This window comes from Pongo abelii, chromosome 14, assembly GCF_028885655.2.
Source record: "Pongo abelii isolate AG06213 chromosome 14, NHGRI_mPonAbe1-v2.0_pri, whole genome shotgun sequence".
In the NCBI taxonomy this organism is placed as follows: domain Eukaryota; kingdom Metazoa; phylum Chordata; class Mammalia; order Primates; family Hominidae; genus Pongo; species Pongo abelii.
The window spans coordinates 44,673,490-44,686,606 of record NC_071999.2 but is presented as its reverse complement, the minus strand read 5'-3'; the positions used below and the strand labels follow the sequence as shown (position 1 = coordinate 44,686,606).

At 33.5% G+C, this 13,117-nt stretch overlaps 1 protein-coding gene across 4 annotated transcripts in view; it reads right to left on the bottom strand.

The window, feature by feature from the left end:
* COG6 (component of oligomeric golgi complex 6) overlaps positions 1-13,117 on the bottom strand; it is a 140,319-nt gene that overhangs the window by 101,441 nt on the left and 25,761 nt on the right. For all 4 annotated transcript variants that reach the window (XM_002824197.4, XM_009248592.3, XM_009248593.3 and 1 more), the window contains exons 7-11: positions 12,972-13,042; positions 10,763-10,856; positions 5,755-5,883; positions 5,587-5,678; positions 3,567-3,631 (exon numbers count right to left, since the gene is read on the bottom strand). In XM_002824197.4, coding sequence (XP_002824243.3) covers positions 3,567-3,631; positions 5,587-5,678; positions 5,755-5,883; positions 10,763-10,856; positions 12,972-13,042 — 451 coding nt within the window. The remainder of the gene's footprint in view (positions 1-3,566; positions 3,632-5,586; positions 5,679-5,754; positions 5,884-10,762; positions 10,857-12,971; positions 13,043-13,117) is intronic.

Sequence of the window (13,117 nt, the reverse complement as noted above, 5' to 3'; positions counted from 1 at the left end):
AGGGAGAGGGAGAGGGGGAGAGAGAGAGAGAGAGAGAGAGAGAGAGAGAGAGAGAGAGAGAGAGAGAGAGAAAGCAAAGAGGGAAGGGAGGGAGGGAGGAAGAAAAAACAAAAACAATTTCCAACTCTCTCCATGAATATAAAGGTTTTGAGGGAAAGTGGCAATAAAGAATACAACAGGTACAATACAAAATACAACAGAGAAAGGCTGGAAAATCAGGAGACTGACAAATAATACACCAAGAATGCTTTGTTTGCCACACAGAAATAAACATTCTGTCTTATGAGAGCTATATAAGAGGGTAACCATTTTCAGCAAAACCCAACAGTCACATGAGAAACAACAAAAGACAAGAGAAACAAAAAGTAAAAAGTAAAAAAAGGTCAAAGAGACTTAAAGAAGTGGTGGTAGCAGCAACTGGCTGGAAATTATCACTGTGACGACAGTGGAGGGAAAAATCATTAGCAGAGCTGGAAAGCAGCAACGGGAATAACGGCTCAGATATAAAGTATGTTGGAATAGACCCTGGCACATCATAAGCACTCAATAAATCCTAACTGCATTACGAGAAGCAGCATCGACCATAAAGGCAGATATTAAAAGTAGCAAAATGAGCTTCAGGCACCCTGACAGCAGAGAAGGTAGGGAAGGGCTAAAAGACAGAACAGTGGCTCTCCTCTCCAAGGCCAGAGAGAGAGCTAGAGCAAAAGCGAGAGCAAGAGAAAGAGAGTGGGTTTGTGTTCATGAAGGGGACATGGGAAGAAGGGAGGACTAAAAAAGATGATGACGAACCTACTTTACCTTAATATCACAGACAGCTGCTCAGGGTAGACATCTGTTCCTATGTATACCTCAGTCTGAGGGCCCAATGACTATATTGTGTACAATATTCAGCTTTATTTTCCATGTCATTGATCTTTTACATATACCTGCTTTCATAGAATCCACCATAATCTAAGGTCTGTAGCATACACTACACTAAGGTTTTTATTAAAAGAGAAAATTCAAATGATAGCTGGTAATCTCTCAGCAATCTAAAACATTCACATAAAAGAAGGATTTTATACCCATGGGCTTGAAAAAAATTAATATATTAGTCCTGATCTTTCTAGCTACAATTTTGGAATAAAGACATGTACAAAGTAATAGGGTTGATGCTGATGAGCCACGGTACCTCCTACACAACATACGCAATCTTAAACTTAGAGCACCGATTCTTTAAACTGGCAATAGGTTTACAGATCTTAATGCATACATTTACAAATATTTAATCTACTACCTATGATGTTTCACTTTACTAAGATAAAGAAAAGATTAAACAAGGTAGAATAAATCAAATATATAGTTTCTCAAAGATTATCTCCCATTACCACTACCTTTTCTTTACGTTTCTAAAAATCAAAATCTCTTATTCTAAAAAAAATTCATTTCTACGAAGAAGAATGATGGACAGAAAAGTAGCCATAACATCCAATATCATATGTCATTAGAAAAAGTTTAGTTGCTTATCAATTAGGAAGAAGAAATTTTGTATGAGTGGGATTACAAAAGCAGATTGATCACTAGAAAAATTCAGAATTATAATTGCAAAAGAAAATGTTAAAGTCGAAATTTTTTTCCTCAACTAACAACTATCTCACTGAAAACATAAGATACCCAAATAAGGTCATACAGAAAAGAAATTCTTAAAATAGTGTAACACTATCAGTATATAAGGAACGGAAGGTATGAGAGTTGCTGGATTATATATCACTATCAAGCTAATTTGATATGTAACTATTGTGAACACCTGCTAAATATTCTCTGGATGCAATACATATTATCATCATATGGAAAGATTTGAAGTTTCTGCCATTTCAGAAAATGAATTTTTCTTCATTTTACAACAAAAAGATACTTGTCTGCTTACTAGTGTCTTCTTTACTTTTGGCATCTTACATTTAAATTTGCCAGCAGATCACAATAATGTCCTACAATTGTCATAAAGATCTTTCTGGGTATGTACATTAAAGGAAGATGAAATGAGAACTTCTAAGTACATTTTAAAACAAAGGCAGACTTCAGTATATAATGTCTTTATACAAGTGGCTGGTATTAGTTTAAACATTTTTAATATAATAATTCTTACTCAAACCAGGACAGGAAACTGAAAAGTCCATTATAACCCTCAGATTCTAAAATTATAATAGTTACAAAATTACTTTTTAAAAAGAAAAGGAAAAGCATACACCTACTATGTACCCACAAAAATTATAAATTAAAAACTTTTTTAAAAAAGAAAGAAAAGTTGTAAAAAGAAACATAATTACATAAGCAAGGAAGTGGGGAAGGTAAGGCAGGTAAAGTAAAATTTACTTATCAAAGTGACTAGGAGTTTAATTTAACTATATGAAGTTATAAAAAGGTATAAAAGCATAGCAAAATAAATTTCATTTTATTCCTCCTCTTCTTCTACCTTTCCAGTAACTGCCAGTATACAAAACAAACAACATTTACATAAGTTATATATGTCTACATCAAACTATGACAAGTAAATATTTCATTTGGGAGAAATAAGTAAAATAATTTCAAGATACTTTGCCATTTATTTACTGAATATACAGTTAGGTCCTATGAGATCAAGTTAGAGTAACAGTTAAATTTGTCAATACAATCAATTGTCACAAAGTGTGTCATCTGAGATTTCCTTGCCTGAAACATATACCAAAAAAACAAAAACCTTAGAAATAAAATAAAATTAATTTTAAAGTTCATTTCTTGAAAAATTAATTATTAAACTTCTGGATTTCAATTTCTATGTACGAAATTGAAGTCAATCAAGGAAGCTGGTTTACAAGGAAAAGTAAACCAACAATTGCCAAGTATTCTCTAAATATTAGTAAAGGAAAATAAAGGTATATACCATCTGCTAAATACTTAGTGTCATAAACTATGTACTTCATCTACACAGTCATCCTCACAACAACCCTGGATGATAGGTATTTTAATATACAGGTTCCACGGGGGCACGATTCAGGTGCAGAAGAGTTAAGAGGATGGAATAAGTAAACACAATTAAGTGGCAATATGGGAATTCTCACTCAAATTTGATTCCAAATTCTGTTCCTTGTACTATAAACAGTATTGATGATAATACCAATACATATTATTTTATCCTTGGATTAATCATTATTTATTGCTATGACAAGCAAAAACTCTTCTATGCTTGAAGCAATCAAGTAAACAAAATATTCTTAGTAAATCTCTCTGTTAAGAGTTCATAGATTCGCTGTTTAAAAAAATTTAATAGATTTTTTTCTCAATTGAATAACAAAAATTAGTACAGGAAATATAATCTGTAAAAAAATAGGTCAATATATGCAAACTACAAATATTTCCAATTTTCTTTCTCAGAGAGAAAACTGGCAATTATTATTTTAAAATGTTTCTTATTGGTCTACATTAGTGTGCTAATTCGAAAAAATTATAGATTGTATTTGAGCTGGTATCAGTTTCTTAAGTTCCTACAAATAAGGTAATAATTTAACCAGGTACCATATAGCATATGTAAAAACAAAATATTTTACCTTTAGAGGCCTGCACACACCTTCAGTGATATGGCCAACAACTTCTTGAATATTTTCTTCAACACCTAAAATTAATTACTACATAATTAATATTTGTTTCCATATTATACCTTGCTACATATAAGTTCAAAAAACTAACAAATAATATATAATACATATAATTAATGGCACTAATGACTTTTAAAATAACCATAACAATATTTTAGTAAGTTTGATATCTCTTGGGACATTACTAATTGTGTTAACATATTATGAATTGTGATAATATCTAACGTGTGTCTAGAAAGCCTTGTTAATTCATTTGACTTTGAGTTAATAAAATGAATATTTCTTTGTGAAAAAGATTAAAGTTATAAGACGGAGGAAAAAAAGAGTGTGAAAGGTATTAATTGAATGAAGTGATGCCAAGATGTATTAGCATTTGTTTTACAAACATCTTGTTCCAGGCAGTGCTGCTTAGCACATACACTGAGGGTATAAAATGAAAAATATACCTTGAAATCTTATAGAAAAACTGGTATTTTCGAAACACCAACTATTTATCAAGCTCTGTAGTGGGTATTTGACATTTACTGCTTGTAACCACCTTCATTTTTACAGATGGAAAAACTGAGGCCCAGAAGATTGAAGTCATTCCTGTAGAATAACCTACTTCAACTAACTACAATCTATTTTCTTCCTTAATACTGCCTTACATATACTTTTCTAAAACATCTTTAAGGAAACACACTTATTTAAACTGGGTAAGGAGAATAATAACAGAAAGAACCTAACAATGCACACTTTGTGCCAATCTAACATATACGCTAAGTCTAATCTTGATACTGAAGAGTTAGAAGCTATGAGGTTAGTATTACCACCAATTTGTAACACTGACTCATCTTGCAGATAATGTGAACCACAGAGATGTGTGACTGAGCTATGTAAAATGGTCAAGTGATACCAAGCCACAGTGTCTCTCTTAACTTCCTACCAAAAATAGAACATTTTAAAATCATACACTAAACCCTCAAACTCTAAAACAGGCCTCTTTAGGTAATCACAACTAAGAAGATTTGGAATTCTGTAAACAAGACATCAGCAACTCTCAACTACAGTTATTTTTCTTCCTTGACATCAAGACAAAAATTTTAAGTACATTTAGTACATATGGTGATGTAGTTTGGCTGTTTGTCCCCTCTAAATTCAAGTTGAAATGTAATCCCCAATGTCGGAGTTGGGGTCTGTGGGAGATGTTTGGGTTATGGGAGTGCATCTCTCATGAACGGCTTGGTGCTGTCTTCACAATAGTCGGTGTTGCTTAAAAGTGTGTGACATCTCCCCATCTCTCTGTCTTGCTTCCTCAATCACCATGTGACATGCTGGCTCTTCCCCTTTCACCTCCCACCATGACTCTATGCTTCCTGAGGCCTTAACCAGAAGCAGATGTTGGCATCACGCTTCCTCTACTGCCTGCAGAACCATGAGTCAAATTAAACCTCTTTATAGATACCAGTCTTCAGGTATTCCTTTATAGCAATGCAGAAACATACTAACATATATGATAATTGTCTTAAAATTTTAAAACAGTGCCATGAGAATGAAAAAAGAGGCTGGGTAGCAGAAATGAAAGAATTAGTAGCTTAAAGACCTTAAACAAGTCACTCGGCCTGTTTACACACAGATAAAATTAAGATAATATCACCATGTACCTTTAAAGTGTCATGCAGAGGATTTGAGAAAATGTATGCTAAATATTCCAGAAATTTCTTAAAAGTGCCACAGAGGAGTCTAGGTTTGATATGAAAGGTCATTAGGATTCACTATAAAACTGAACAGTTGAGTGACAGGACAAAGGTGATGGAAGAGAAAGTCTATTAGCAGAATGAGGGAGAATCTAGAGAAGAGAAAGAGTAATCAGGATGCTTATTGTACCATCAAGGTGTTTATCTAAGTGAAGAAGATGGCAACAAGAATAGAAACAGAGATGCTTGTGTTATTTTCTATATTTAGGCATTAGCAATAGAATTGGTGGACCCACCTTGTGTAGTTACATGCTTTAAGAGAGCTTCAAGGTGTTCCTTTTCAGAAGCAGTAGCTTGATGGAGCCAAGCCAACATATCTCCTACATACCTAATGAAAACCAAATGTTAATAAAGATTTTTTTTGAAAAAACATCAACTCCTCTTCTGCTGTCTGATTACTATACCTCAAAGGGTCATGAGAATGCATTTCAATTGGTCTAGGTGTACCTCCGGGGCCCCCTCTTGTGAGCGCATCAATAAATCCACGAACAACTGTACTTCTTCTGGCTGTTCCAAATTCATCTAAGGTATATCTAGAAGAAACAAGTTGTATAAAAAATGGTTGGGGTTGTTTCTAGTGGCTATATCAGACTATTCATGCAATTTCTGAGAGAAGCAAGTACTTAAAAAGCACTTAAAGCTCCTTTAGACATTCGGTCAAGCAACATTGCTTTCAAACAAGAAAAAAATATTTAAGAGATAACTTCAGCACATTGAAAATTCAATCAAAAAGTAAAAACTTTTACCCCTCCTAAGAAACAATGCTGGGATTTGGGACTAAAGCAGAGGCAGCAGTAATAAGGGATAAAGCAATGGACTTAGTAAAAGTAGGAAAATCAAGCCAAGGTGGGAAGACTTAACTTTTTAGGTTTCAGTATATTCAGTATACTAGGTTTCGGTATTATTTCAGTATATATATTTGCAGTCTAAAACATGATGCTCTACTGTTTTACATAAAGCCATAAGAGTTCTCAAAAACTGATTATAATTAGAACTCTGCAATCCAAGGCTGGGTGCGGGGGTTCACACCTGCAATCCTAGCACTTTGGGAGGCCGAGGAAGGTGGTCACTGGAGCCCAGGAGTTTGAGACCAGCCTGGGCAAAATAATAAGACCCTTTCTCATTATTAAAAAAAAAAAAAAATAGCCAGGCATGGTGGTGCATGCCTATAGTCCCAGCTAATCGGGAGGCTGAGGTAGGGGGATCACCTGAGCCTGCGAGGTTCAGGCTGCAGTTAGCAGTGACTGCTCCACTATACTCTAGCCTGAGCCACACAGCAAGACCCTGTCCCAGAAAAAACAAAAGAATTCTGCAATCCTAAAATTGAGATTTTTCTCTTCTACATTAAAAAAGTCTTCTTTACACATACTATCACAATTTATCACCAAAATTTGCTCCAAAAATTGCTATCCATTTTTAAAAGCTTATTTTGACTCCAATATTAGACATAATAGATGTTCCTTAAATTTACTGACCAATCACATATACAAGCAAATACCTTTTTAAAAAACATGTATTAAGATGTCACCTATTATAATTGAAAAGGCATGGAAAGGCTTTCTAAGGTGAAGGAACTGGTAGGGAAGGAAAGCTTTTAACTGGGGAATAGGACAATTTGGGATTCAATTCATAAAAATGGCCTGGAGCTCTCTGGAGTGCCCATTTCTTTGACTCGACTCAGCCTTGTTTCCCATTATCACCACCATTCCTGACATCCAGCCCTCAATTGAAAGTTCTTTCCATTTTAAAAGTATAAAGAAAAACAAAATATATGTTAGCAGTCTTGATGTCAGCAGATTCTAGACTAACTTTTAAATCTCTAAACAGTATTCTACCATACTAAATTTTAAGAATTATGTCAATAACCTATATATAAACAAAAATTACCAAAACTTCCTAAGATACCCAAAATAATTAATATCTTAGGCTACATAGCTTTCTTTCATATGCTGTTAATTGGATGAAAAATCCACATTTTGGTAAACATGTGAAAGATGGTTTATTTCCAAATCAAAGAGAAAGTCTGTAGAACTGGCAAATAGCTATAAATATTTAGGAATATGAACCTTTTTTGAGGACTGTTTACTATTAACTAGACTATGGTTCTTTGTGGGTTTGTTTTCCACTAAAAAGAAATGGTTTTGAGATTCTAGTACAGAAAAGGGAAAGTGCAATATCCAGCTAAGTTTTGCTAAATTGCATAATTGCCTTGCATTTACTTTCTATTTTTTAAACAAATTAGAACCAAAATGCTCATTGCTATTTTTTCCCTCATACTCTTAAATTATTAATCCATTTAGTGTGAAGAATGCCTTCTTTTAAATGATCACCTGATTCTTTGAAATAATGAACTTATGACTGCTTATCACAGCACAAAATTCACAAACGTTTAACTTTTTAAGTATATAAAGCTAATCCTCATTCCCAAGACCCTACTAACTATAGTAAAAATAAACAGTATAATTTGTTCTAGGACTGTCCACTGGGACCACAGTTGTAACAGAATCCAGTGAATCTACTGGTATTTTAAATAGGGGGTAAATTACCAAGCCTGGCAAACATTGGAATTTCATCTGTTCAATACTATATCAATAAACATTAATATTAATGTCAATCCTCCTATAGAACAAATATAATTTAAAGCAAAAACAGCATAAGCCACGTGAACCTTCAATATCTTTAGACATGAAACATCCTTCCCAGAGACAGAAGAAAAAGTCTTTGACCAAAATCAGACATTCTTCCAACAATAATCAAAATTCAAAATGGAGCTTTTTCAGAGTGAATGTTCAAATTATGTAAATATTCTCAAATACTTCTAGTTAAAATTAAAAGTCTCATTTTAAAAATTGTGTTTGGCTACAGTTAAAGAAATTTTGGTCAAAAAGCAAATTAAAAGAAGAAAAATTTTTATCAAAAAGCAAATTAAAATATAATAGTATAGATGTGCCTCTTTGAAATACAACAAATACATAAAGAAGTAAGAAAAATCAGCATTGTATGTATTACTACTTTTTAAAATAGCTTATATTCTAAAGGCTTGCCAAAGAAAAGAAATTATCAAATTTTTTCACTTCCATTTATAATTATACATGATTTATTATTAAAAGTCAATAATGCATTAGCATTCCAGTTATATACTACATAAGAAACACTGAGTATGGCAACTCTCCCCAGGGATTTCAATAATTGACATTTTTCTTGCATATAATACTTACACTATTTGAGACACAATAATGGACAGTGAAGCTTTTATACATTACTTATTAAGTTCATATAGTGCCATCTGGTGGTTAACACGATACATTATTAAGTTTTCCCTAAATGTAAGGAAACGACCACTTTGAAAATAATTACTTAATGAAAGGCCAATTTTCTCTTAGCATTCATCTTGTTCTAATCATCTGGTCTTAAAAACTTACTTTCCCACTCAACTTCTAAATGTCTCTTAAAATCTTCCAAATTGCCATTACTGTCCCCTGCTTCTTAGCATATGCCCTTCACAGATAAACCTTTGCCTCTCTATTGTATACAGTTCCATTCTTTATCTTTCAAGCTTTTTCCCAGATTGCCATGTAGCCCTCAAATACATCTCTCCTTAGTTGACAGTCTTCTAGTCATCTCCTCTCAAAATAAAAATAATGTCTAAAATTTAGTGATGTACCAAGCATTACACTAAGTGCCTTAAGTGAACAATCTAACGTGATCTTCACATCAACCCTGTAAAATAGGCACTATTATTATCCTCATTTTACAGCTAAGGAAACTGCAGCTTATAAAGGTACAAGGACTTCTCAAAGAAATTTGACTCAAGAGCCCACCTTGCTCCTTTCCAAGTTTTGATAAAGAACTATAACTTAGTGAAAATTTATTTGCATGGCGGAAGTCAGCTGTTGTTTTCAGGTGTGCAAAACACACAAAGGCTTTTTTTTTTTTTTATAAAAGATTAACCTTGTGAATAAATATTAATCTGTAGACAATGCAACAGTTGTTAAAATCAAACACCAAATGTTTTAAATGCTAAAAGACTCATAATCAATGCCAATACGTTAAAGTGAAAAAGTTGGGAAACAAATTTTAAAGCAGGAATAAACTGCTAAGCTGCTGAGCAATGGTAAACATTAACTTATCTTATGTATATGCACAACATTCAGGGCTATTATGATCCAGCTGTTGCTCCTAATTCAATAGCCAGTGCAAGCTTTCACAATTAATTTCCCAAAGGTGCATGATCTCTCAATGTATATCTTTGCATTACTGTTCCCTCAACCTGCAAACTGTTCTTCCTTTGCTTCTAGGAAAATGCCTATTCAGCCTTCAGAATTCACTTTATACCTAATTCCTTACGAAACTTTCACTGATGCTCATCTCTTTCCCCTACACCAGAATACTTGAGCCACACAGCATCTGGCACATGACTTCTAGACTAGCAATTAGTGTATTCAATTAAAATGCATTTGTTTATCTCTGGTTCCATAAAATAAAGCAGTTTGAGGGCAGTGCTTTACTGACATTGTGTTTCTAGAATTTAAAATGGTGCTTAACACATAGTGCTCAGTAAGTTAACACTGGGGTGTTATTATTTTACACAGCTGTTCAGCATTTGTGTTCTGTGACCTTATGATAGGATAAGCAGTGTTCCAATCAGAAAGTAATGGGGAGGTCCTCTAAAAATAGTATAAGCAGCATCTGAAAGGGATGATTCAAAGCAGGATGCGCTACCTTGGTAAGAGTTTCCTCGTTTCCTGTTTTCAGAATTATTAATATCTTCAACACCTACATCTACCTAAAGCTTATGCTCATACTACTCTAGGCATTAAAGAAAGTATTTACTTTTTATTTTATAAAAATTAAGAGAATAAAATTAAAATATAAAATAATAAAAAACATATCAACAAATATAAAATGCATTAAATTCTTTTCCAAAACATTACCACATAGCTCTTGTTTGGCATCAATTACAGGATCAAAGACCTGGGCCCTCTCCTCCTAAATCCTATTAACAGAACCTTGATATTAAATATTCTTCTTTTCATCTCTGCATAACCATATTTCTCAGTCCTGATATGACTTCAGTCTCTGTAGGGAAGTATTCATACAGGAGTTTTAGTTACTTACAATTCTAAGGGAGTTAATGAGATGACAGGGGAAAAGTCACTGAACCTCTATATAAGTAAGAGGTAGTCTAGATACAGAGACAGTTTGGTTTCTCTTTCCATATTTTATTCTATAGTATGTAAAATTCAAATAAGCTGATACCCTATGAAACAAATTCAAGTTAAGGTGAACAATACTGTTGTAAATTATTATAAATATTACTCAAACTATTATATACGCTTTTGATAATACTAAAATTTAAAGTAAATTATCAAAAGAAAAGTAGGCTTTCATTTTTAAGAAAAAGTCACCAACTTATATAAGACAGGTCTGTCCTGCAGGGCTTCCATTGCCTGTGTCAATACTGGAGATACATCACATGATTCTTGTGTCAATGTTCTGCATTCACCTGAAAAATAATTAACATTATAACTTTTGTTAAATTCAGCTTAGATGTTTATTATGTCTGTTGCATTCCAGGAGTCTAAATTCTATGGCAAACACCCCATTAAAAAAATCCTCAGAAAAACCTAGAGAATACACCAGTCAAAAATGAATTTATGCTGTCAACCAAACTAAAAAGTTAAGCTTAAGTAGTTATATAACTTTAAATGACCACATATGCTATCAGGTATGCCCCAAAGCTGTATTTCATTATTATAAAACACTAGAGTACTGAAGAAACCAACCAGTGCACAAGTATTTCCTAATAACTGCCATACACATGACAGTATTAGGGAGGCAGGAAGGAGTACTAAAAAGATATGATCAGTTCCTTCGCTGGGAAGCAATCTTTAAACAGTTTGCTAAAATTGTTAATGTGATTAACTAATATATAGTGTTACAATCATAATTTCAAAAGAGTTTGAATTTTAAACTCTCAAAAATTCTACACCAACTTTTCTTTATTATTCTAATTTTATCTATAAAATGCTCACAAGTGCCTAGTACATTCAAAGAACTTAGAACTTCTCAGAAATTCCCAACCTTTGGTACACAAGGACTTCACACTAGCAGTATACTTTCTAGCATGCACTGACTGAAAACAAAATATTCATAGAGAATCGAAGACATCTTAAAATGACTTCATAGTCTCCACAAGACTGAGCCCACAGTTGGGAACCACTATGTAAGATGTTGTGGGAGCACAAAGAAATTTGAGTCAATGTCCATGCCTTTGAGGAAGTAGAAAACTAGTGAGATAAGACATACATGAAAAAAATACAATGAGATGCAATGAGAGAAAGGCAGACAACACTCCAGATGGAAGCAAACAATGTAAAGAAGGAGAGAGGTAGAAAAACAAACAGGTTTTAGAGATAAAGACTTAACCAACCAGACCAGAGAATTCCAATTGCACAGCATAGTACAGGACTAGCTGGTTAACCAAATTTAATTCCAACCCCTTCCAACAGTCGATTGGTAACACCTATTAAAATATGTGCTCCTGTTCCATGCTTGCTTGTTTTAAATATCTTCTCTGGTTTTAACAGGCTATTTTGCAAAATATCCACTGAAACATTTTCAAACAAAACTAAAGCAAATAAAGCATTCCTGGTAGGCAAAATAATGGCCCTCCAAAGATGTCCACATCCTAATCCCTGGAATCTGTGAATATGTTACCTTATATGGCAAAAGGGATTTTGTAAATGAAATTAAGGTAGTAGACCTTAAAATGGAGAGATTTTCTCAGATTACCCAAGTGGGTCCAAGGTAATTACACAGGCCTCATAATGGAAGTGGCTGGCAGAAAAGTTAGAAATATGAGATGGAAGATGAGGCAGAGGAGAATCAACATGAGAAAATGACCTGACACTGCTGGCTTGGAAGATGGAGGAAGGGGCCGCAAGCCAAAGAATGCAGGCACCCTCTAGAAACTGGGAAAAACCCTCAGTGACAGCCAGCAAGGAAACAAAGACCTCAGTCCTGCAAACACAAGGAACTGAATTCTGCCAACTAACTGAATGAGCAAGGAAATAGATTATCCCTTAGAGCCTACAGAAACAAATACAGGTCTACCTTAGCATAGTGAGAACCACGTCTGATTTCTGACCTACAGAGGTGTAAGGCAACAAATATGTGTTGTTTTAAGCCACTCAGTTTGTAATAATTTGTTACAGCAACAGCAGAAAATCAGTTTACCACTTACAACTTTACAGTTACGTAAACAACAAGAGATACCTCATCTGCTTTAAGATAATCTAGGGCAGAAACTGTCTTCACTGTTTTATTCTCATACTTAATCAAGCATATGGCTTGGCTGATAGCCGGTGCTCATGATACAAACACAAAAACAGTGTGCTCAAATGTGAAGTTTGTTTTTCTTTTTTAAAATATTTTTGATTACTAAATCAAAATGCATCAAAGACCAAGTAAAAATTTAAAAATCAAATATAAATACTATTTTTATTTTAAAAAAAGTTTGATTACTAAAATCAAAATATATCAAATAAAGACCAAGTAAAATTTTAAAAAACAACTACAAATGTTCATGAATCTAGACAACATAAAAGAAATCACTTACTTTGAGCCCATCGGTAAAGTCTTTCATAAGCCGTTTCTTGAAGTAAGGCCATCTGTTCCATAATTTCTAAACTAAAAAAAATTAATGATTATAATTTAAATTTTAGTCAACAGATACATCTAAGCACCTAATTATTTTGTTAGCAT